We start from the raw sequence: 22,021 nt of genomic DNA on the forward strand, positions 1-22,021 counted from the left end.
TCCAATTCGAAGATTAAGAAACAACGCAATCATCAACATTAACTGAAATAGGTAATTAGATAATTTTAGCTTATACCGTCCGTTATACATTAAACGCGCACGCAAAAACGTATTCTGCGCTTGCGCAGACGCATATGCGAAGTCTTAAATGTCTTGCGCGTACGCGTAAAACGCCTATGCGCATGCGTCATCGCCGCGCTGGCGCAGATAGATTTTAGCTTTGAGGTCCGGATTATAGATCATTCCGGATTATGGGTGTCCAAATTACTGACTTTTGACTGTATTAACCGATAATCTCCGTAATCTAACAAATATAATAAAATAATCTGGCTCTAGTGTAGAATTGGGTGCCCCTTCGATTAGCGACAATTTTTTTTTTAAATTCTTGGCGATGAAATCTCACTTCTGGTTACCATGATAGTTTTAACTTTGTTTTAGCTTCCTGATTTTATTTAAATGAAATAGATTGATGTGTAAATGGAAAAATTTAAGGCAGGGCGCAATGCCTAGTTTGTGCAATTCTAGGATGTTGCGAAAACAGATCGATGTGTATATGGACACAGAGTTTGTGCAATTCTTTGACTTCTTATTTTGGTTTTGTTTAGCGGCATCTTGAAATTGTGCCTTCCTGGCGCCGATCTTGGCGTCAAAAAGGAATCGCCAAGAAACAAGGGGCACACAGTTGTAAACTTTTACCAATAATCTTTATTAAAATCTTTATTAAAAATTGTTATTATCGTAAAAATAATCTTTATTTAGTTGTTAGCAAATGTAAGCAACTCTTTAGAAGAATATCATCAATAATATTTTGTTGACATTATAAGAACAACAACAATTGAATAATCTTTTTGTTGCCATTCTGAAAACAACAAAAAACAAATAAAACGATTCAGTAACGATTGCAAAGATGAGCCATTCCACCAAAGAATTGTCGAAGGAGAGTATGGCAACATATAATTTCAGCTGTGACGCATTTGGCGCGAAAGCAAAAGAGAGTGTTGAGTCTTTATTCTGCTTACGGCTCCGGTACCTGAACGTCTTACATATTTTAATTATAGGTTTCTCATTGTAACTTGTAAGTAAAGATGAAAAATATATTAAAATTTGCTAGGCTTTCTAATAATGCCAAAGCTCCTACAAAAGGTTCCAAGTTGGCTGCTGGTTTTGATTTATATAGGTAATTCAGTGTAAATGAATACATACATATGAACATAATATTAAGATTTTGCTTTATACTGTGATTGAAAAAAACTATTAATTAATTTTTTTTTAGTGCGTATGATTATTCAGTGCCTCCCAGTGGCAAAGTAATAGTGCTTACGGATCTTCAAGTACAGATACCTGAAGGCCATTATGGAAGAGTTGGTGAGTTTTTCATATTTCAAGAAATTTATCGAAACGTGATTCTTTTCATCAGACAGTGTTCATTCCTAACATTAATTGTTGTGTTCTATTTTATGAGTGGTAGTTTTCATTAAAAATAAATTTATTGTTGTATTTTTATTCTTGCCCGTAATGAAACTTATACTTTTCATACTTCATAGTGTTAATAATTATGTACTTTTAATAACATGTATTTGTTTGTAAAAATTTATAATAGCATATGTTGAATGTTGTCAGATTTAAAACGGAAATTTGGTATTCCGCTGTATGTTTTAAGAGTAGCTTCAGATTTTTTTCATAATCTTTTTATGAAAAGATTAATGAAGGTAAAATAACTTTATGAAATTTAGACCTAAAATGATTTTTATCCCCTAAAATATATTTCATGAAATGCGTTTAATTAAAATGGAGTTTTTCCTCTCATAGCCCCAAGATCTGGATTAGCTGTGAAGCATTTTATTGATGTTGGAGGTAAGATTTTGAATTTTTTTATTTATTTAAAATTTCATTTTGATGAATGGTGCAATCAGAAAAATTCGTGGTTTATTTTATGTGAATTCTTTTTTTTTTTTTTTCTTAATTTTGTTTTATCTTTTAAAGTAATATCGGAAATTCATTTTTGACCAGAAATGTATAATGTTTGTATCATTAGTGATAAATTAATAAATTATGTATGCATAATTTTCCGGTTCTGCAAAATATAGTCTGTTCTGCTATTTATTTGAAGTATTGATCAGCCATATTTTTAAGGTATTTGTTTTCTTGCTTATATCATTCAAAAAAAAGTATGCCTTCAGCATAAAATTTGATTGAATTTATTTGGGTTTTATTTGTGTGAAGAGTATATTAAGTTATATTTATGTGCATATTAAATAATTTAAGATTTAAAGTAAGTAAATTCTGAATTGTTTTAGATGGTAGTCGGAAATAACTCAGTTGTTCAGATTTTGGTTTCTAATTTAAAATGACTTATTTATCCTAAGTTATATTTTTAAGTTAGATTTGATATCCTAAGTTAGATTTTTAGATTTGATGTGATACATTACAGCCTACACATTAGTGTGGTAATGACTGCTGCAGATAAAAATTCAGATCCTGATTTGGTAAAGTCTATTTTCTTCTATGCAGTAGGAAATTTCCCTACAACCTTGAGCTGCCTGTAATAGACTATAGCTGTAGCAGCATGCTTTGCGAGTCTATGAATGTTCAACTTAGTCTCAAACATCTGCTAAGCTAGGAACCAGAATTAAAAGTTTTTCTTTTGCTTGTAATTTCTTAATGATTTAATGAAATATTTGATTAAATATACAGTCTTTAAAAATATAAGGAGTATGACGATGCAGATATGTAATAATTGTAATACAGAGACCACAAATTCAGAATCTCCCCAATGGCTAACATATTTTAACATTTTGGTATTTGCATATTAATGCAACCAGTTTGGTACAATCTGGTTTTGTACAGAAAAAGAATATTGACAATATTGCAAAAAATTATTTATTATATGCATATGTATTTCAAGTTTTAATAAAAAGTATTGATCTTAAAAAAATAAATCAATAAATCTATTTACAAGTGGGTATTTTTCCTTTTTGCCTTGTTTGAAATTTTGTGGCGATCACTTTCTGAATCGATTCAAAGTAATCGTATCTTTTTGTGATTATTTGACAAAGCGCTGTATTCCTGTAGAAATTTTACTGCGGTTTTCCATTAAAGGAAAATTTGTTGATCTTTACATTATGGTAACTTGGCGATTTTTTGGCGAAAATTTGGCAACCAACTCTCCTACAGCAACCCTCTATTTTTTTTTCCCCGCCGCCATTTTGTCTTCACGAAGTAAAGACATGTTTCTTTTCTTTTAATCTACTGAACACTTCTTCCAACAATCTACTAGCCGAATTACACTTATGTACATTACACAAAATAATGCGTAATGCTAGAAATTTTATCAAACAAAACTGCTTAATCATGACAAATATTCACTGCAAAATTGGGAAAAAGTGCACAATACCATACTCCTTATGCGTTTTTCAAAATAACACATACACATAAACCATGTACACGCCGACTTATTTTTACTTAAAAAAAATCCCAGAATTGCACAAAAATGGCATTGCGCACACTCTTCACTATATCCACGTACACTGCTTTTTTCTCATAAATTAGAAAAATTTCACGAAAATGCATGACAATTTTCTCAATCTTTAAACCCGGTAAAAAGAACATATATGAAATTACCTGATCGCGAAAAAGTATTTACCCTTTCCAAATATGAACATTTCCACATATAAAATAAATAAAATATCCAAAAACTTTTACCTCCAAATCATCTATTACATTATAAACGTCACCAACGAATTCATACCGCAACCATTACAAATACTTAGTGTCAGATATTTAAATTATTTCCATGCACGTTTACTTCAACTAAAACGTATACCCAATTCCTACAAACATAAAATTCACACAATAACTATCATTTCATTAAAATATAATTAAATTCAAAAACGCTACTTAAAATATAAATGAGCACATACATTAAATTAATAAAAATTACCTTACAATCCTAATTACTTTAAACTAAATCATTGCTAATAACAATTTTCCCAATAATACCAAATTCCTTTCCACCTTACATTTAGAACAATGCATAAAAATAATATCCTCAAATAATTAAAAATACTAACTTACCTAATCTTCAAAATCTTGATTACGTGTCCGATAAACTTTTCTTCTTTCTGTTTCAGGATCTTTAAAATCATACTTATTTCTATCTCGCACAAAACATCTTTATTTCTATCTCGCACAACCTTAAACAAACATTTATTACTACCCTTTTCAATACCACTAAATACCCATTTCGAATTCACTTTAGTTACGGCCATGGGATCCAAAAATTAACCAACACTGTTTCACACAACACAGAATAAAGCCAAATACAAAATTTCCAGATTTTTTCCCGATTTCCCCCCTTTTCCGATTAAAGAACCGTAATTCGTCCATTAATATCACATGACATATACCATGATCTCTCATTTCCCTCACACAAAATAATGCGTAATCGGAACTGAGTACTGCTCACATTATTACCAAAGTACCAGGTCTCCAAAATATTATTCCGGATTATCGATTTTTCGGATTATAGATCATCAGTTTAAATCTGGTAAGATGGCATGCAGAAATTATAAAATTAAAAATATGAAACCGTAATTTATAAAATAAAGAGCAATTATGATCTAAACGTTATCAAAATTTACAAAAAAAGAAGCTTAATATTTATTTGTTTACTTTATTAAACATTTCTTTCAACGAGCGCATGCGTAAAGCATACCTTACGCATAGCCGAAATTAGAAAATTGCAACCAGAAAACTATTTGATTTGTATTCGTGATATTTATAATGACGAGGAATTTGATTTAAATCATATCAAAGACGGAGTACATCTAGATTAAATACTACATTTAGTAAGGAATTATAAGCCGAATAAAATAAAAACATCTGCCCTGAAGATAACGATAGTGCTGACAGATCAACTTCCAGTTCATTGCGTGCCGCGACGTCCCCCCTCCCGCGCAGAGCAGCGTGAAATTGATAAACAGATTTCGGAAGGGTTAGATAAACAAAGGATATGCCTTTATCCATTTTTTGTAGCAATTCGTTTTTTGTTTGATGGACATCGAAACATACTTTCGTTTTCTAGATCCTTTGGGAGCTCCAGCATCGGAAATTCTATTTGACATAATCGAAAGTTCAAGCTTACTTTTATAAAATTGCTCTTACAGTCTGCAAAAAATAATAAGCCGGATCCAATTCGAAGATTAAGGAACAACGCAATCATCAACATTAACTGAATTAGATAATTTTAGCTTAGCTTATACCATCCGTTATACATTAAACGTGTATTCGTAAACGTATTTTGCGCATGTGCACACGCATATTCGCAGCTGTAAAATGATGCTAAAGCAACGTTTAAAGTTTATAATATTAAACATTTAGCAGTAGTAGCAATAAAAGCTCCCTGAGATTATATGTTGTGCAGACATTGAAGATAATAAAGAGGTTTCAAACTTGACCAATTTATTAACAATATATAAAAAAATAAAAACACAAAGAATAAATTTAAACAATATCAGAGTCTTTAAACGATATCAGAGGAAAAAAAATATAATATAACATCATTTTCAAACTTTCATTCATCAAATAATATTTTACCTGGTCTTCAAAAATACTGGCATTCAATACAAACAAAATGTCCTAAACAGAAATTATGCGGTCTCAAATGAAATTGGCTACACATTCAATAAGTCCATGATCAATGGTCAAGAAAGCACCTGAAATTTAAATTAAGTCCTTGAAAGCACTTAAATCCAGCCTAACTGTGCTTACAGTAGTTGAATACGAGGAATCGCCGCTAACTTATTTAAATGCTGCCTTCACGAAGAACATGGATGCCGCCCACGTCAGTCACTCACATTGTAACCTCTGGAACCAAGGAACATATTCTGGAAAGATCATCTTGTATACAGGAACCAAGGAACTTATTCAGGAATAGTCATCTTGTGGACAGGAACCAAGGAACTTATTCAGGAATAGTCCTCTTGTGGACAGGAACCAAGGAACTTATTCAGGAATAGTCATCTTGTGGACAGGAACCAAGGAATTTATTCAGGAATAGTCATCTTGTGGACAGGAACCAAGGAACTTATTCACCGAACTGCACACATCCTTCAAAAGGGGCTGGAAACCGCACACCCAAGAGCCAGGAAAGCAGGAACTAGAAGGGCTGAGCCAGAGTGACACGAGATACTTATACCAGAAGTAGGCATGACTTCATCTCACGGCAACCAATGAGCTATTGGCATGATTCGGCTTTCCAGATGATGTAACATCACGTTTCGTTTTTGCATCTTAATTAGGTTGAAACAGTCCGTTCTCAACACAAATAGTGGCAGTAAAAAAACAGAAGTAGAAGTAACTATTATATTCCATTAAAATAAGAACTAAGCCTAATAAACATTTCAAGGAGGAGAGATGATGCAGTAAAAGGGTTACAATAAGTCATATTTTTCAACAAATGCCCCCCACATCATCATCTCCGACCTGAAATAAAACTGAACGCCAGTATCTTTACAAAATTCAAAACAAGAATAAATATATATCACAATTTCATTCAATTAAAAAATTTTTAAGAAAAATTTTCCTTTGGGAACATCTTATTCATTCAAAATTTTACCATAACAAGAAAGTCCAACATGTTACAAAACAATACAAAGACATATGTATGATCATACATTCAATACTTTTACCCAGGGCCCTGGTCAATTATACAACATTCTACACTATACTGTTTTACATTTACTTAATATTCATCATAATATGACTTATAACATATCATTTTCAAATAAACAAAACTCTTAATTTAAATACACACAAAAACAAGTTTCATAAGAAAATTGTTCCACAAAATCTTATCAGGTTATGCTTAGTCAGTGGTTTTATCATGGGATCAGCCAGATTATCTTTATTTGGAACATATTTTAAATAAAAAATTTCCGTGTTCAATAGATCACGAATGAAAAATAGTTTTACATCTATATGTTTTGTCCTTGAGTTTTCAATGGGTGATTTCGTAAAACATATAGCAGCCATGTTATCTGCAAACAATATTGTTCTTGAAACATAGTTACTTGCAATTTTAAACTGAATGCATTCATCCAAAATGTTTTTAAACCAAACTAATTCTTTTGGTGATTCAGTCATGGAGATAAATTCAGCCTCCATAGTAGACAAACTCACCCCCCTTTCTTTAAATGTACGCCAAGATACAAGTGATTCTCCCAACAAAGCTATTTGTCCACCAATAGACACCATATCATCTCTGCTTGAAGCAAAATCCGAATCTGAATATATATTGAGCTTCAGTTCCTTGCATACCAGTTTAAGTTTGTGCTGTCTGGTATTGGAAACGTATCCTAAAAGTTTAAGTAGTCCTTCCCAGTGAAACTTACCAGGATTGCTTTGGAACTGAGAAAATATATTAACAGCATAAGCTATATCCGGACGAGTACGATTGCAAAGAAACGAGAGACATCCCAAAACATTTCTATAAGGATAGTTCATGATTTCAGTCGTTTCTTCTTGTGTACTGGGACTTTGAGACTGAGTATTTTACACCTTTAACTATTGGAAGGGAAGTAATTTGTATTTTAAAAGACTTGAAACGATCAACTATGTCTTTTATATATAATTGCTGATGAATCAAAACACTATTGTTCTCATATTCAAATTCCACACCCAAAAGCTTTCTTGTTTTACCTAAAATTTTCAAATCAAAATGTGAATTCAGGACTTTTAATATCCTTTTAGCCTGAACTTCACTTTTTCCAAACACAACAATATCATCAACATAAACCAACAGAATGACAAAATCTTTAAAACGATAGACACAATTACACCACTCAAACTTGATAAATCCTAGGTTACATAGTGTTCTATCCAACTCGTAGTACCATAATCGCCCACTCTGATGCAGACCATACAAGGCTCTATCTAAACGACACACAAAAGTTTCTTTATCTCGCTCTACAAAACCCTGAGGTTGGGACATGTAAATTTCCTCTGATAAAGGAGCGTAGAGATAGGCACTTTTTGCGTCGCATTGTATATTTGCCCATGTAAGGTGTGCAACTAAAAGAGAGAAAAAGAGCCTTATTACTGAAAAGTTAACTACAGAAGAGTAGGTTTCATCATAGGTATCGTATTTAATTTGCCGATAACCCTGAGCCACTAACCAAGCTTTAAAACGAACAATGTTTCCAAATTCGTCACGTTTAATGTTGAAAATCCACCTTCAACCTAGTGGAGTCTTGTCTTTAGGAAGTGGAACAAGATGCCATACCTTATGCTTTTGCATGTTGGCCATTTCCTCTTCCATTGCCTCTATCCATTTAAGCTTTTCTGTGGATTTCATTGCCTGGCTATAAGTGTTTGGAATTGAAACCTCTAGTCAGCTATCTTGGGTATATGATGTTGAAGGGGTGCCAGTTGGGTAGATTTCACCACTATAAGTATTGCTTCCCTTGAAATCAAACAAGGTAGGATCATACTGAATATTATGCTCAGTGCAATACCTTTCTACATCATTTGGTGATCATAGTCTTTGATTAGACCCCGTCTCAAAATAGTACACATCCGTACGAGTGCTGTCTGTTCTTGGAACAGGTTTACGAAGCCAAGTTACTTGTCTCAATGTAGATTGAGTGTCAGTGCTAGGTATAGAAGAGGGTACATTGGTATTGGTTCTTTCCTCTATTTCAGGAAAATAGCCAACTGGAGTATCAGTAGATTGGAACTCGATCCTTTCTTCAGATTCCAAATCAGGAAGGGTGCCCAGTGCAGCTCCACTGCCACTTTTCTGCATTCCAGTTGACTCTTTAAAAGTAGCATTTAAGGTTTCTACTACCTTTTGCTCATTTTCCAACCAAATCTTGTACCCTTTTGTTCGTACACTGTACCCAGTCAATCGGCCCTTCGTTGCCTTTGGATCAAGCTTAGAATTTCTTTTAGCCTTTGGAATTCCCACATAGGCAATTGTTCCAAATGCCTTAAGGTGACGTACTGATGGTTTCCACTTAGTGTATAATTCGAATGGGGTTCTATCTTGGCCCTTATGACAAATTCTATTAAATGAATATGCAAAATACATTACTGCATCTGACCAAAATTCAGGACTCATTCCACTATCATGTAAGATTGCACGTACATTGTTGAGAGCTGTTTGATTGAATCTCTCACAAACTCCATTCTGTTCTGGAGTATATACGTCTGTAAATTCGTGCTTTACACCATTTTTATTACTATATGACCTGAATTGTTCATTATCATATTCTCGTCCATTATCAGTCCTAAAGTATTTCAACTTAAGGTTCAAAGATCTTTCCGCACATGCTATATGCCTTTCAAATACTTCAAACACCTGACTTTTCTCTGCAGTGGTGTACACTACCACATAACGAGAATATTCGTCAATAAAGGAAACGAAATAACGTTCACTATTCCTACCTGGAATGTTAATAGGTCCCCATACATAAAAAAAACCCCTTTCAAGTGGCCTCTTTACTTGAATACCTTCTAAGGGTCTATAGGAGATTCGTCTTTGCTTATTGATTTGGCAGTGTTCACAAAACAAATTAGGTGAGTGCTGTAACACAGGAAGATCTTGAACTGAATGTCTCTTACTAGTCCTGACAATAGCACCATAATTTATATGACCAAACCGACCATGCCATAATTCACTATTGTTATGCTGAACTGTGGATGCCTCAAATTTTACAGATTTGCCCCCCTCCCTTTTTCACTATTTTGGGGAATACATGATAGTTACTTCCTATCAACTTAGCTTTGTACAAGGTTTCATTTTCATCATCAGTAACTTTAATTTGCCCATTTTTACCATAAAATCTTGCTCCATTGATATCCACCCTAGGTCCAGATATTAAATTTCGTCTCAGTTCAGGTGAGTATAAAACATCTTTAAGCAAAATAACTGTATCCCCAAATTTCATTTTAACAGTACCCTTCCCATGAATTGGAAAAGTTACCCCATCAATAGCTACTAGCATGTTCTCATTTTTCACAGGAGAAAAAGTATCGTACAATTCACGATTTTTACAAAAATGATGAGATGCAGCAGTATCAAAAATCCAACTATCATCATTTTCCTCCAAGTTGTTAACATTAGCTTGAGCTACAAAATGGGACTGAGCAGGGGAATTATTTTTACCTTTACTCAAATTGGGTTTATTCTTGCACTTAGGAGATGTTTTATTACTACTAGATACAGCTGAGGAAACAGAAGAAGCAGGCGAGGGTGATCTGGAAAAATTACCTTTCATTCTACAGTATTTTTTAATATGACCTGAAAGGCCACATTTATAACACTTGAGCCCTTTAATCTGCTTAACTTTGGGTTTACAGTGAGTACTTTGGACTTATTGGAATTTTCCCTATCTATCTCTCTTAAACCAAGACGCATTTCCTCTGCTAGTATTTCAAGTTCAATATTTTTAAATATGAACTTTTCATCAGGCCACCTCAAAACATTCTGAACTACTTGATCATATTTATCTGGAAGGAACCTAAGAAACTGAAAACATATGTATATATCTCTTACAGCCTGATTAATATCAGCTAACTGTTCAGTTGTGCTTTTTAATCTAGAAGAAAAGAAACTAATACTTTCATTTGGCTTAATTTTACAATTTAAGAACTCTGATAACAAGGATATATGTCTAGATCGATAATCTGGCTGGAAGTATTTGGCAAGTGTATTCCATGCCACTACCGGGTTATCAATTTCGCTTATCAAGTTTCTATATTCAGGGCTTATATTCATATAAATTAAAGATAATGACAAACGACTTCTATTTTGATAGTCTGCAATAATTTCTTTTGTAGTACCCTTAACATCATTTATATCAGGACATTTTTCAATACCTTTGACCAAAAACCATGCATTTTTCTCATTTAAAACAAACTTCATATCTTTAGACTACATGCCTCAAGTTTAGCAATATTATGCATAACATTAACAGTAGCCATATTTGAATTTCAACAAAAACCACCCCTCAATCTCTTAAGTCCTAAATTAACTTTAAACTTCAAAAGTCTGCACTAAAAATAACTCAGGGGCTGTGGCCCATAACCAAAATGATGAAAAAGCAAAGTTTAAAGTTTATAAAATTAAACATTTAGCAATAGTAGCAATAAAAGCTCCCTGAGATTATATGTTGTGCAGACATTGAAGACAATAAAGAGGTTTCAAACCTAACCAATTTATTAACAATATATAAAAAAATAAAAACACAAAGAATAAATTTAAACAATATCAGAGTCTTAGGGAAAAAAAAAAAAAAAAAAAAAAAAAAAAAGAAATATAACCATCATTTTCAAGCTTTCATTCATCAAATAATATTTTACCTGGTCTCCAAAAATACTGGCATTCAATACAAACAAAATGTCCTAAACAGAAATTATGCGGTCTCAAATGAAATTGGCTACACATTCAATAAGTCCATGATCAATGGTCAAGAAAGCACCTGAAATTTAAATTAAGTCCTTGAAAGCACTTAAATCCAGCCTAACTGTGCTTACAGTAGTTGAATATGAGGAATCGCCGCTAACTTATTTAAATGCCGCCTTCACGAAGAACATGGATGCCGCCCACGTCAGTCACTCACATTGTAACCTCTGGAACCAAGGAACTTATTCTGGAAAGGTCATCTTGTATACTGGAACCAAGGAACTTATTCAGGAATAGTCATCTTGTGGACAGGAACCAAGGAACTTATTCAGGAATAGTCATCTTGTGGACAGGAACCAAGGAATTTATTCAGGAATAGTCATCTTGTGGACAGGAACCAAGGAGCTTATTCACCGAACTGCACGCATCCTTCAAAAGGGGCTGGAAACCGCACACCCAAGAGCCAGGAAAGCAGGAACTAGAAGGGCTGAGCCAGAGCGACACGAGATACTTATACCAGAAATAGGCATGACATCATCTCACGGCAACCAATGATCTATCGGCGCGATTTGGCTTTCCAGATGACGTAACATCACGTTTCGTTTTTGCATCTTAATTAGGTTGAAACAGTCTGTTCTCAACACATACAGTGGCAGTAAAAAAAAGAAGTAGAAGTAACTACTATATCCCATTAAAATAAGAACTAAACCTAATAAACATTTCAAGGAGGAGAGATGATGCAGTAAAAGGGTTACAATAAGTCATATTATCCAACATAAAGGTCTTGTGTGCATGCGTCAAAGTGACGCATGCGCAGAAAGTTTTTAGCTTTGAGGTCCAAATTATAGATCATTCCGGATTATGGGTGTCTAAATTAATGACTTTTGGCTGTACCTTCTTATCTTCTGTAAATATTTTTTCAATTTTTATATTTAATAATTTTTTGCAACAATTGCATTCTGTTTATTACTTTGAATTAACATGATTAAAAGCGAGGGTGTCATGATGTAAGTAAGAAAATATTACTACTATTCACTCTAACAATATATTACAATATTAAAAAAAAATTAAACTTAATGGAACTGCCACTTTCATAATGAATTATATAGTGCATTTTTATCTGACTTAAAACCTGCCTATTTGGCTTAACTCAACTCACGTAATACCAGTTTGACATCGTAATTCTTACTTGAGTAAAGGACGAAACACCTTTGCATTTATTAATTATTGTTAATTGATCGAGGTTTGGATTGTTCCCCTTGAAAAGTCAACCAATTTCCGATTAATGACTATAATTACTTGGTTTGTTGATTAATTCTTCGTTTTTTAAAAGTTTCCATTTTCTGTTTTTCATGATTCATATTTGATTTTTCATTTTCAAAAAAGGACTTTTTTTCTAAATTTTCAAGATTTATTTTTAAATTCTTTTAAGTTACTTCATTCAACTAAAATTCTATTACCTTTCTCAAAGGAGATGATATGCTCAATACTCCATTAGTAAATGAATTATATCTGTCTATATATATATTTATTGTGCATAGATCTCTTTTCAAGAAAGAAATATGCATCTAGATATAATTAAGTTGAGAAAGAAATTGGATTAAAAACTAACAAATTCTATTTCTGTAAATTAGGAAAATGAAATTTACAGTATAAATAAATAAAATTTAATTAGGGAACATAATTAAATTTGTAAAATGTGGTTGAAAATATATACTTTAGTTATTTAAAACATGGAACCTATTTAGTGTAAGTTTTTCCACATAAATCATCGCCCCACAATTTTCAGGTTACTGCTAATCCTCAGACTTCAAGTTAGCAAATTTTATTGCTATAAAAACCATCATCAAAACTGCCAAATCACCTGTTACCTTATTCGTTATGTTATTATGTTAAAAGTAGTGTATTCATATAAATTATAAGCCTTTCTTTGAAATGTGCAATTTAGATTTATTTATGTAGGTTCTATTTATAAAATTTTGGTTTAAGAATTTGATATATCTTTAAATTAATGTATTTCTTATTTTTAAAGCTGGTGTTGTTGATGAAGACTATCGTGGAAATCTTGGTGTTGTTCTGTTTAATTTTGGATCAGATGTATTTGAAGGTAAGACATTTTTGTGTATATTTTTGTATTACTTTATTTCTAAGCAGATTATTTGATATTATGAATTGTAATGTGTTACATTCTGAAAATTTATCACTTTAGGTTTTGCATAAAATTTAAATTATTAAATTATGCACATTAAAAATTACATGTTTGTATATATTAAAAATTGTAGAGCAGCAACAAATGCATGGAGTATCTGCATAATTATGTACTTAAGGTTATTGAATAAAACTGAATAATTGTACAGTTTTATGTCCTGTCATTTTGCCTTTTCCAGCAATTTACCATGTTTATTAATCTTTAGATGAATTTAAAATTACTTGTATTATTTGTTTAAATTAATGACAGTCAAATTTTATTTTATGGAAAACATTTAATAAAAAATATTTCATTTGAAAAACTGCATATTTTATCAAGATAGTCTTTTATAATATTAAAATAATTATTTAATATTAATTTAACAATAATGGTCAAATTTTGGTAAATGTAATCACAGAATAGAATAATCGGCAGTAGAATGTAGTAACGTAATAGAACAGTTCGATTTCAAATGGATTCGATGTAGCAGTAACAGGTGTCAACATCTATTTAATATCGAATGGATTCAGTGTAACAATAATAGGTGTTGACAATAAGAAATGTTGGTTGATCTTTACATTATGGTAACTTGGCAATTTTTTGGCGAAAATTTGGCAACCAACTCTCCTACAGCAACCCTCTATTTTTTTTCCCCCGCCGCCATTTTGTCTTCACGAAGTAAAGACATGTTTCTTTTCTTTTTATCTACTGAACGCTTCTTCCAACAATCTAGTAGCCGAATTACACTTATGCTAGAAATTTTATCAAACAAAACTGCTTAATCATGACAAATATTCACTGCAAAATTGGGAAAAAGTGCACAATACCATACACCTTACGCCTTTTTCAAAATAACACATACACATAAACCATGTACACGCCGACTTATTTTTACTTAAAAAAACATCCCAGAATTGCACAAAAATGGCATTGCGCACACTCTTCACTATATCCACGTACACTGCTTTTTTCTCATAAATTAGAAAAATTTCACGAAAATACATGACAATTTTCTCAATCTTTAAACCCGGTAAAAAGAACATATATGAAATTACCTGATCGCGAAAAAGTATTTACACTTTACAAATATGAACATTTCCACATATAAAATAAATAAAATATCCAAAAACATTTACCTATAAATCATCTATTACATTATATATGTCACCAACGAATTCATACCGCAAGCATTACAAGTACTTAGTGTCAAATATTTAAATTATTTCCATGCACATTTACTTCAACTAAAACGTATACCAAATTCCTACAAACATAAAATTCACAAAATAACTATCATTTAATTAAAATATCACTAAACCATGTACACGTCGACTTATTTTTACTTAAAAAAACATCCCAGAATTGCACAAAAATGGCATTGCACACACTCTTCACTATATCCATGTACACTGCTTTTTTCTCATAAATTAGAAGAATTTCACGAAAATACATGACAATTTTCTCAATCTTTAAACCCGGTAAAAAGAACATATATGAAATTACCTGATCACGAAAAAGTTTATACCCTTTCCAAATATGAACATTTCCACATATAAAATAAATAAAATATCCAAAAACTTTTACCTCTAAATTATCTATTATATTATAAACGTCACCAACGAATTCATACCGCAAGCATTACAAGTACTTAGTGTCAAATATTTAAATTATTTCCATGCACATTTACTTCAACTAAAACGTATACCAAATTCCTACAAACATAAAATTCACAAAATAACTATCATTTCATTAAAATATAATTAAATTCAAAAACACTACTTAAAATATAAATGAGCACATACATTAAATTAATAAAAATTACCTTACAATCCTAATTACTTTTAAACTAAATCATTGCTAATAACAATTTTCCCAATAATACCAAATTCCTTTCCACCTTACATTTAGAACAATGCATAAAAATAATATCCTCAAATAATTAAAAATACTAACTTACCTAATCTTCTTCAGAATCTTGATTACGTGCCGGATACACTTTTCTAATTCATTCAATAAAATTATTGAAAGATTTTTTCTGCGAATTTTTCCTCCATACTTCTTCCACTAAATAAAAAGCAAACTTCTCTTTATCACAATGCCTAAATACCCATTTCGAATTCACTTTAGTTAGAGCCAGGGGATCCAAAAATTAAACAACACTGTTTCACACAACACAGAATAAAGCTAAATACAAAATTTCCAGATTTTTTCCCGATTTCCCCCCTTTTCCGATTAAAGAACCGTAATTCGTCCATTAATATCACATGACATATCCCATGATCTCTCATTTCCCTCACGCAAAATAATGCGTAATCGGAACTGAGTACTGCTCACATTATTACCAAAGTCCCAGGTAGTAACCTTTATCGCCTCCAAAATGTCGCTAAACTACCAGTTACCGTATTGTAAAGATCAACCGAAATGTTTTATTTCTTTGATAATCATGATTTTATTTATCATTTTGATTTATTTTCAAATATTAATAAATGAATAGTTCTTAGCAGTCTGTTAGATTATTTCACCATGTACTTCAGTTTGTTTGCTTTACATTGTGTGAGTCGTATTCTAAGTACCTGTAATAATTATTTGATGTATACTATTAGCTTCATAATAAATTAAGCAGAATATTGAAACATACAACTTTCTTCATGAACTCTTTCATTTATTCAATTTTACTTGTTATATATTATAAGAGTTTTTCACCTTTTACTTGTTTCTTTCCAACTTCTGCAAACTTGTGCAGTATGCGAATGTGCTCGCCATAATGTGAGTATAAGGACTTGAACTTTCGTCAAGACTTTACTATTGATTACTTACCTCTCACTTTTATTGCCTGTTTGTTGCCTATGTCTGGTGTGAAATTGTGTGTATTAATGTTAAATGTTTAACATCCTGCAAGATGGGCTTACCTCTGTTTTAAATGTTAAATAAAGTTGGTTTTAATTACTAGCTGAAGTTTGTGCCTTTCTACTGATCTTCTGATGGAGTCTAATGGCAATAAACCATCTCCATAGGTTTAACAAGAACATTTTTGCTGCTGAATATCTACTATAATATTCATATTAACATTTTTTGTACATAAAATTCTCAATTTCAGTGTATTAACTTCTAGAGATGGGCATTATAGAATTAGCAAATATCAGCAAATTACATTCAAACTTTCTTTTTTTAATCAACTGGTTATTAAACAGGAAATTAATTCCAAAGTATGCAAGACAAGCCATGATTGATTAATCAGCCCTTCACTGGTTTCTGTAACAGCTTATCCAATTACTATGCTGATGAACTAATAAGAATTCAGTTTTGTTTTTTGTAGATTTATTTATTATTGCTTTAATAATAAGGGTTATCTACATAAAGGGAAGGATGTAATCTATTTTCATTTTGTTAAAGGTTTATTATAAACACATTTACATGAATACTATATTATATTACACATACATGAAGTACTGTATTTACTGTGTTGTTAGAATTATATGCTGTTTAAAGTAATAGTTATTTTTGCTACTAATGCACATTAGTTAATATATGTACTGTTTTTATGTATTAAAATTTAATAAGTGTTCTGAATTAATTAAATATTTTATATACTTTTATTTCTGGTAGTTGCCATTACAAAAAGTATTTTCTGCTTTCAAGAAGTTGCTCAGTTTCGAATTATTGAAACGTTGTATATCATTTTAACATCTAGCATTAATGCTTATTGTTTAAATAAGCACATTAGTTAATAAGCACATTGAATAGTTTATAACACTTGATGTAAAATATGTTTTAATGTGTCAGCTTTCACGTTTTTACATTCAAAGCAATAAATTTTGATTATTTTTCCCCATCATATGCAATAAGAATACTTGGTCATCATATTATTTATTTCATATTTTTACACATTTTTTGTATGTAAGTAATGTTAGTGAAATTATATAGGATATTGTAGTATCTTTTGTATAATGTAACATAAAAAATCTGAAGAGATGAAGAGGCCCACCAGCAGCCGAGCGGTCAAGTCGCTGAACACTGGTAGTTCGGTCTGAGGTTCGAATATCGCGAACGGGCTGGCTGCATGGGCATTTTCGTGGTTTTCCCCATGTGTAACGTGTATACGAGCCAGTCCCCTTAGAAAGTCCTTCACGAAGGCATCCCTTCCCTTAGGCAGATAGCCCTAGTGTGCTTTGTCATAATTAAATAAAGCAAACCAAACCCGAAGAGGTGAAGCTGTGCTGGCAGAAGATTACATTGCAGTAAATAACTATTTCGCTAAATTGGCGAGATACCACCAAGCTGGTGATGGTTTTGACGACTAATTTTTTCTCCTAATTTGCAAAGAAAGCATCAAAAATTGTCATTCTTGGCGGCATTTCAGTCCAGTCCCTCCGTAACTGTAATTGAATAACTAATTGATCCATGTATGTAACTGTATCCAGTTCTTGCACGTTACTTTAATTGTGTCTGCCTTCCAGTAATTTCAAGAAATGGAAGGTACCAGAGATTCTCAGTGGCCAGGAGAAAATTATATGAGACCGGTGAGAGCATCAGTTCAGAGTTGGCTTCAGAATATTGAGAGCTTCTCTCTTTAGATGTGCTTTGCATTGCATTGTGTTTAATGTTCTTAGTAATTTTAAGTGCTAACTACTGATCATACTCTGCCATACTGAGAAGAATACATTTGTGGAACATTCTAGAACTGTAAAGTGTTTCTTTCGGAACAATAAATTTTAGCAAGCAATCACCGATCCCTGGTGCATTCAATCCATTGCAAACTTGTATGCATGCAACAATATGTTTATTAATGTTATTTATATTTGAGTTACTCCATAGATTTGGATATTATTATAGAATGAAATTTATATGTGTTAAACTATTTTTCATATAGTTAGTTTTTGAATTATCAGTGTCTGCAAATTTTAAAATTTTAGGCATTTAAGTAAGTTTAATGTTTGAAGTTAACTTTTAGTGTTTGTTTCCCAAATCTGTGTATTCAGTTTTATTTATTCCTCTCTATATTTGACAGTTCACTTTTGCTTTGTTACTAAAGAATTTTCATACGAAACCTTAAAAGGATTAGAGAGCAGCAAATGCTAGTGATTTTGCTATGCTTTTTGCATTATTTTCTTCAAATATTAATTAAAATGTAGAATTTTACAGAGGGTTTATGTATAATGAAGGGGGAATTGTTACTTATAATCACTGATATTGTAATATGGATAAATTGATTCATATGTAAACAGTATTTAAGAAAAGATATAATTTAAACTCTCCTCTCCCAGCAGCCAAACACTTTTTAATGTTTCATTAATAATGGTTAGACCTAGAAGTTATTTATTCATCTCATCACTGAGAATGCTGTTCAGGGTGCCTCACAGAGGGTAGACACATTTATTAATAATTTAAAATTGAAGTGGAAGGTACTAGTGAATTGTTTATATTTGTTCCAAGTGTATTAATTCTCTAACGCTCTATCAGTAGACCTAATATGTGAAAAGAAGTGTTTAAAAGAAAACTAAGGTTGTAAATCCTTTTCTAAATGTTGTTCTATTTTGTAGTAGTAATTTTCAACATCAAAAATTGTTTAGAGCATTTTTTTTTTTTTTTTTTTTGTTTTTTTTTTTTTTTGTTTTGTTCAGTAAGTTTGAGAAACTTATTTTAGTACATGACTTCTAAAATAAAATTATTACTGTTAAAAGTAGGAATGGCTAAATGTTCTCAAAGCATGGCTAAGAAATGATACTAGAACTGCTTTCCATTTGTAATTTTTGTAAGATTTTCATTCCACATTATCTGAATGAAATGCATGCTATTAACTTGTGCCTCCTATTTAAAATAAGAACTCTCAGTTTTAACCGATTTTGATATGCTAGATGGGATTGATGCTTCATATTGTTTATCGATTTAAGTTTGAAAGTTCTGTAGGCATATTTTCCACAATGCCATCCTTCCTAAGGCAGACAGCTCTTGTTTGCTTTAATCAATTAACCATGTTGGTTTACTTTATCAAAGACTGATGCTGTGATCATAAAATGTGAATGCTTAATGTATTTTTTAATTCACAGATTAAAATAAAGATAATGTAATGCTTTAAGAAATACCAGTTGCAAAAATGAGGACAAACTCTATTTTTTTTTTTTTTTTTTTTTAGTTGCATTCATAAAATCTTAAGTATTATACTTACATAGTTTTATAAAATCTATATTTAATTTTGTTTGACAAAAAGCAGCTTTTTCCAATTATTTGTCTCCGAGTTTATTACTTGCTAAATATTTTTCAATTTTCAGTTAAGAAAGGTGATCGCATAGCTCAGTTAATCTGTGAGAAAATATGCTATCCAGAACTGGAAGAAGTTGAGGTAAGAAAATTTATGTATTATGAAAGGTTGTTTTTCTCCTGCCTATGAATATATTGCATTGAAATATTTTTATTTCTTTTAAATTGAATATAAATAGTGGTTTGGGTTTCTTAAAAACTGAATATGCTTTCTAAATAAACCTGAGTAGATTTCGTGTTAAGATTCACCGCTGCTCTAATAAGAGAAAACAATGGATTTATATACATTACATAGCATAAAATTTCAGTTTTAAAAATCCTTTATTTCATGGCGTAATTACTTTATTTGACCACTATGACAAGAATCTCCAGACAGAGTGCTATGTCACTAAAGTAGAAAACCCCGAATTTTATAAAAATGTATTTCATTTGGCAAACCCACTAAATGGGCACAAATTTTGGAATTACATTGGAGGGTTATATTTGTAGCTTCATGTGTGTGTGCTTTTTTTTCTTTGTTACGAATCATAATGCTATCATAATCAATGTGGTTTGCCTGCTAATAAAAAATAAAGTATTGCATTTTATCAGAAAAATGGCATTTTGCTTAGTAATAGTAGAGTGTAGAAATGTGCATGAAATTGTATCCAGTAAAGCATCAAATTGTCCGAGATTTCTGAGGGAATTCGTTTGGAGATAATATCTAGATGACTGTTTTGATAATAATTTAAAGCAAGTAGCTGAACAGTGTCCGTTGGCTGTAAAAATGTAAATGTTGTCCTAATTGATTTTCATTATTATTGTCAAAAATTATTTTCATTATTATTGTTAAAGTAATAAAATGCATATAAAATGATGCATAGCTTTTATTTATCTTCAATGATGCATTATATCTTGCAGCTTGCAATTACTTTATAAACTGCTCTTGGTTGTGATTATAGTTTTCTTTGAATAAGTACAATTTTAAGTTAAGAGGTCAAAGTGTACATGAAAATCTATACAATGCAGGGAATTCTGCAATTTTCTTGATTTTTTATTTAAAGTTGAAACAGATCACTTAGCACACCAACAGATCAAAAAAAAAAAAAAAAAAAAAAAAAAAAAAAAAAAAAAAAAAAGAATGTTAAGTGTTTTATTATGGGTGTTTGTTGCATTTTTAATTTTGTTAATTTGTTATTGTTTTATGAAATTTTGAGTGTTCATTATGGATGTTTGCTTTATGTAATTATTTCATCATACATAGTTCCTGCGTGTCTAATTTTGTTAATTTGTTGTGCAATTTTCATTGTGCCACTATTTTTAAAATGGGTGCTGTTTTGAAGACGTTAGGTTGGCAAAAAAGTAGTTATCAATGATTGGGCAGGATGGTTGGGCGAATAATGCAATAGTACCAATTTCACTAGTTTCCTTTTAATTCTTTAGTTTTTATCATTTTGTGCAGTTATTTCTTAATTAACTGCTTCATTTCAAATATTTGGTTATGTAACAGTTGATGGTTGTTTAATATTTGTAATTGCATAATAAAAAGAAAAAGGTACTTTTCTGTTTTGCCGGTGCAAATCTTGCTGAGCAGACTTTATTGGCGACAACACACAGTATACACATAAAAAATGTTAACAAATGTTAGTTCTAAGAATTTTTTATTTTGAAGGCATAAACATTTTAATATCATTTAAAATTTTTTAAAAAGCCAATAAATAAAGACAATAAGTTTGTAAAAAGACACTAATTTAAGAATTTATTATGCTTTCATGGTTCAACAAGCTGATTCTCCGGTTCATATCACGTGACCCCAAGTGATTTCATCTCACGTAAACTACGCTACAAAAATCTAATTCTCTCAGTAATTATCTACATTAATTTCAAGTTAAATCTTAATTTGGAATACAAGTTTAAATGGAAGAATTATTTCAATTCATACGAATAGCTTATTCAGAAATTATCTAAAACCACAGTGCTTTACTTCGCTAGTGTATTCTCATTAGAATTGATGAAATTAACCCTTGACTTTGCCTTTTCTATATTTTTGCCTTCGGGTGAGCAGTGTGATTGCATTCTATTTGACTTAATTACCGCGAATGGCCTTAGGGCATAAAATTGTACTAGCTGATAAAAATTCTATAATTGTATGTCAGTATTGAAAGAAGCAATCAATCTGATAAAAAATGGCT

At 31.3% G+C, this 22,021-nt stretch overlaps 2 protein-coding genes across 4 annotated transcripts in view; one reads left to right on the top strand and one right to left on the bottom strand.

Annotated features, from left to right (window-relative positions):
- The window catches only part of LOC118194802 (sulfotransferase ssu-1-like), a 90,363-nt gene that overhangs the window by 58,826 nt on the left and 9,516 nt on the right, over window positions 1-22,021 (bottom strand). For 2 of the 3 annotated variants that reach the window (XM_085815842.1, XM_085815841.1), the window contains one exon: window positions 15,550-15,656. The exons of the other annotated variant lie outside the window; for it this stretch is intronic. The gene's annotated coding sequence lies outside the window, so the exon portion shown is untranslated. The remainder of the gene's footprint in view (window positions 1-15,549; window positions 15,657-22,021) is intronic. 3 annotated transcript variants of the gene reach the window in all.
- The window catches only part of dUTPase (Deoxyuridine triphosphatase), a 29,567-nt gene continuing 8,500 nt past the window's right edge, over window positions 955-22,021 (top strand). The window contains exons 1-5 of the mRNA XM_085815844.1: window positions 955-1,177; window positions 1,274-1,365; window positions 1,810-1,854; window positions 13,437-13,511; window positions 19,862-19,932. Of these exons, the coding sequence (XP_085671970.1) occupies window positions 1,086-1,177; window positions 1,274-1,365; window positions 1,810-1,854; window positions 13,437-13,511; window positions 19,862-19,932 (375 nt within the window). The 5' untranslated portion in view covers window positions 955-1,085. The remainder of the gene's footprint in view (window positions 1,178-1,273; window positions 1,366-1,809; window positions 1,855-13,436; window positions 13,512-19,861; window positions 19,933-22,021) is intronic.

This window comes from Stegodyphus dumicola, chromosome 4, assembly GCF_044657685.1.
Source record: "Stegodyphus dumicola isolate Sdum_Otavi_A_Nest chromosome 4, ASM4465768v1".
NCBI lineage: Eukaryota > Metazoa > Arthropoda > Arachnida > Araneae > Eresidae > Stegodyphus > Stegodyphus dumicola.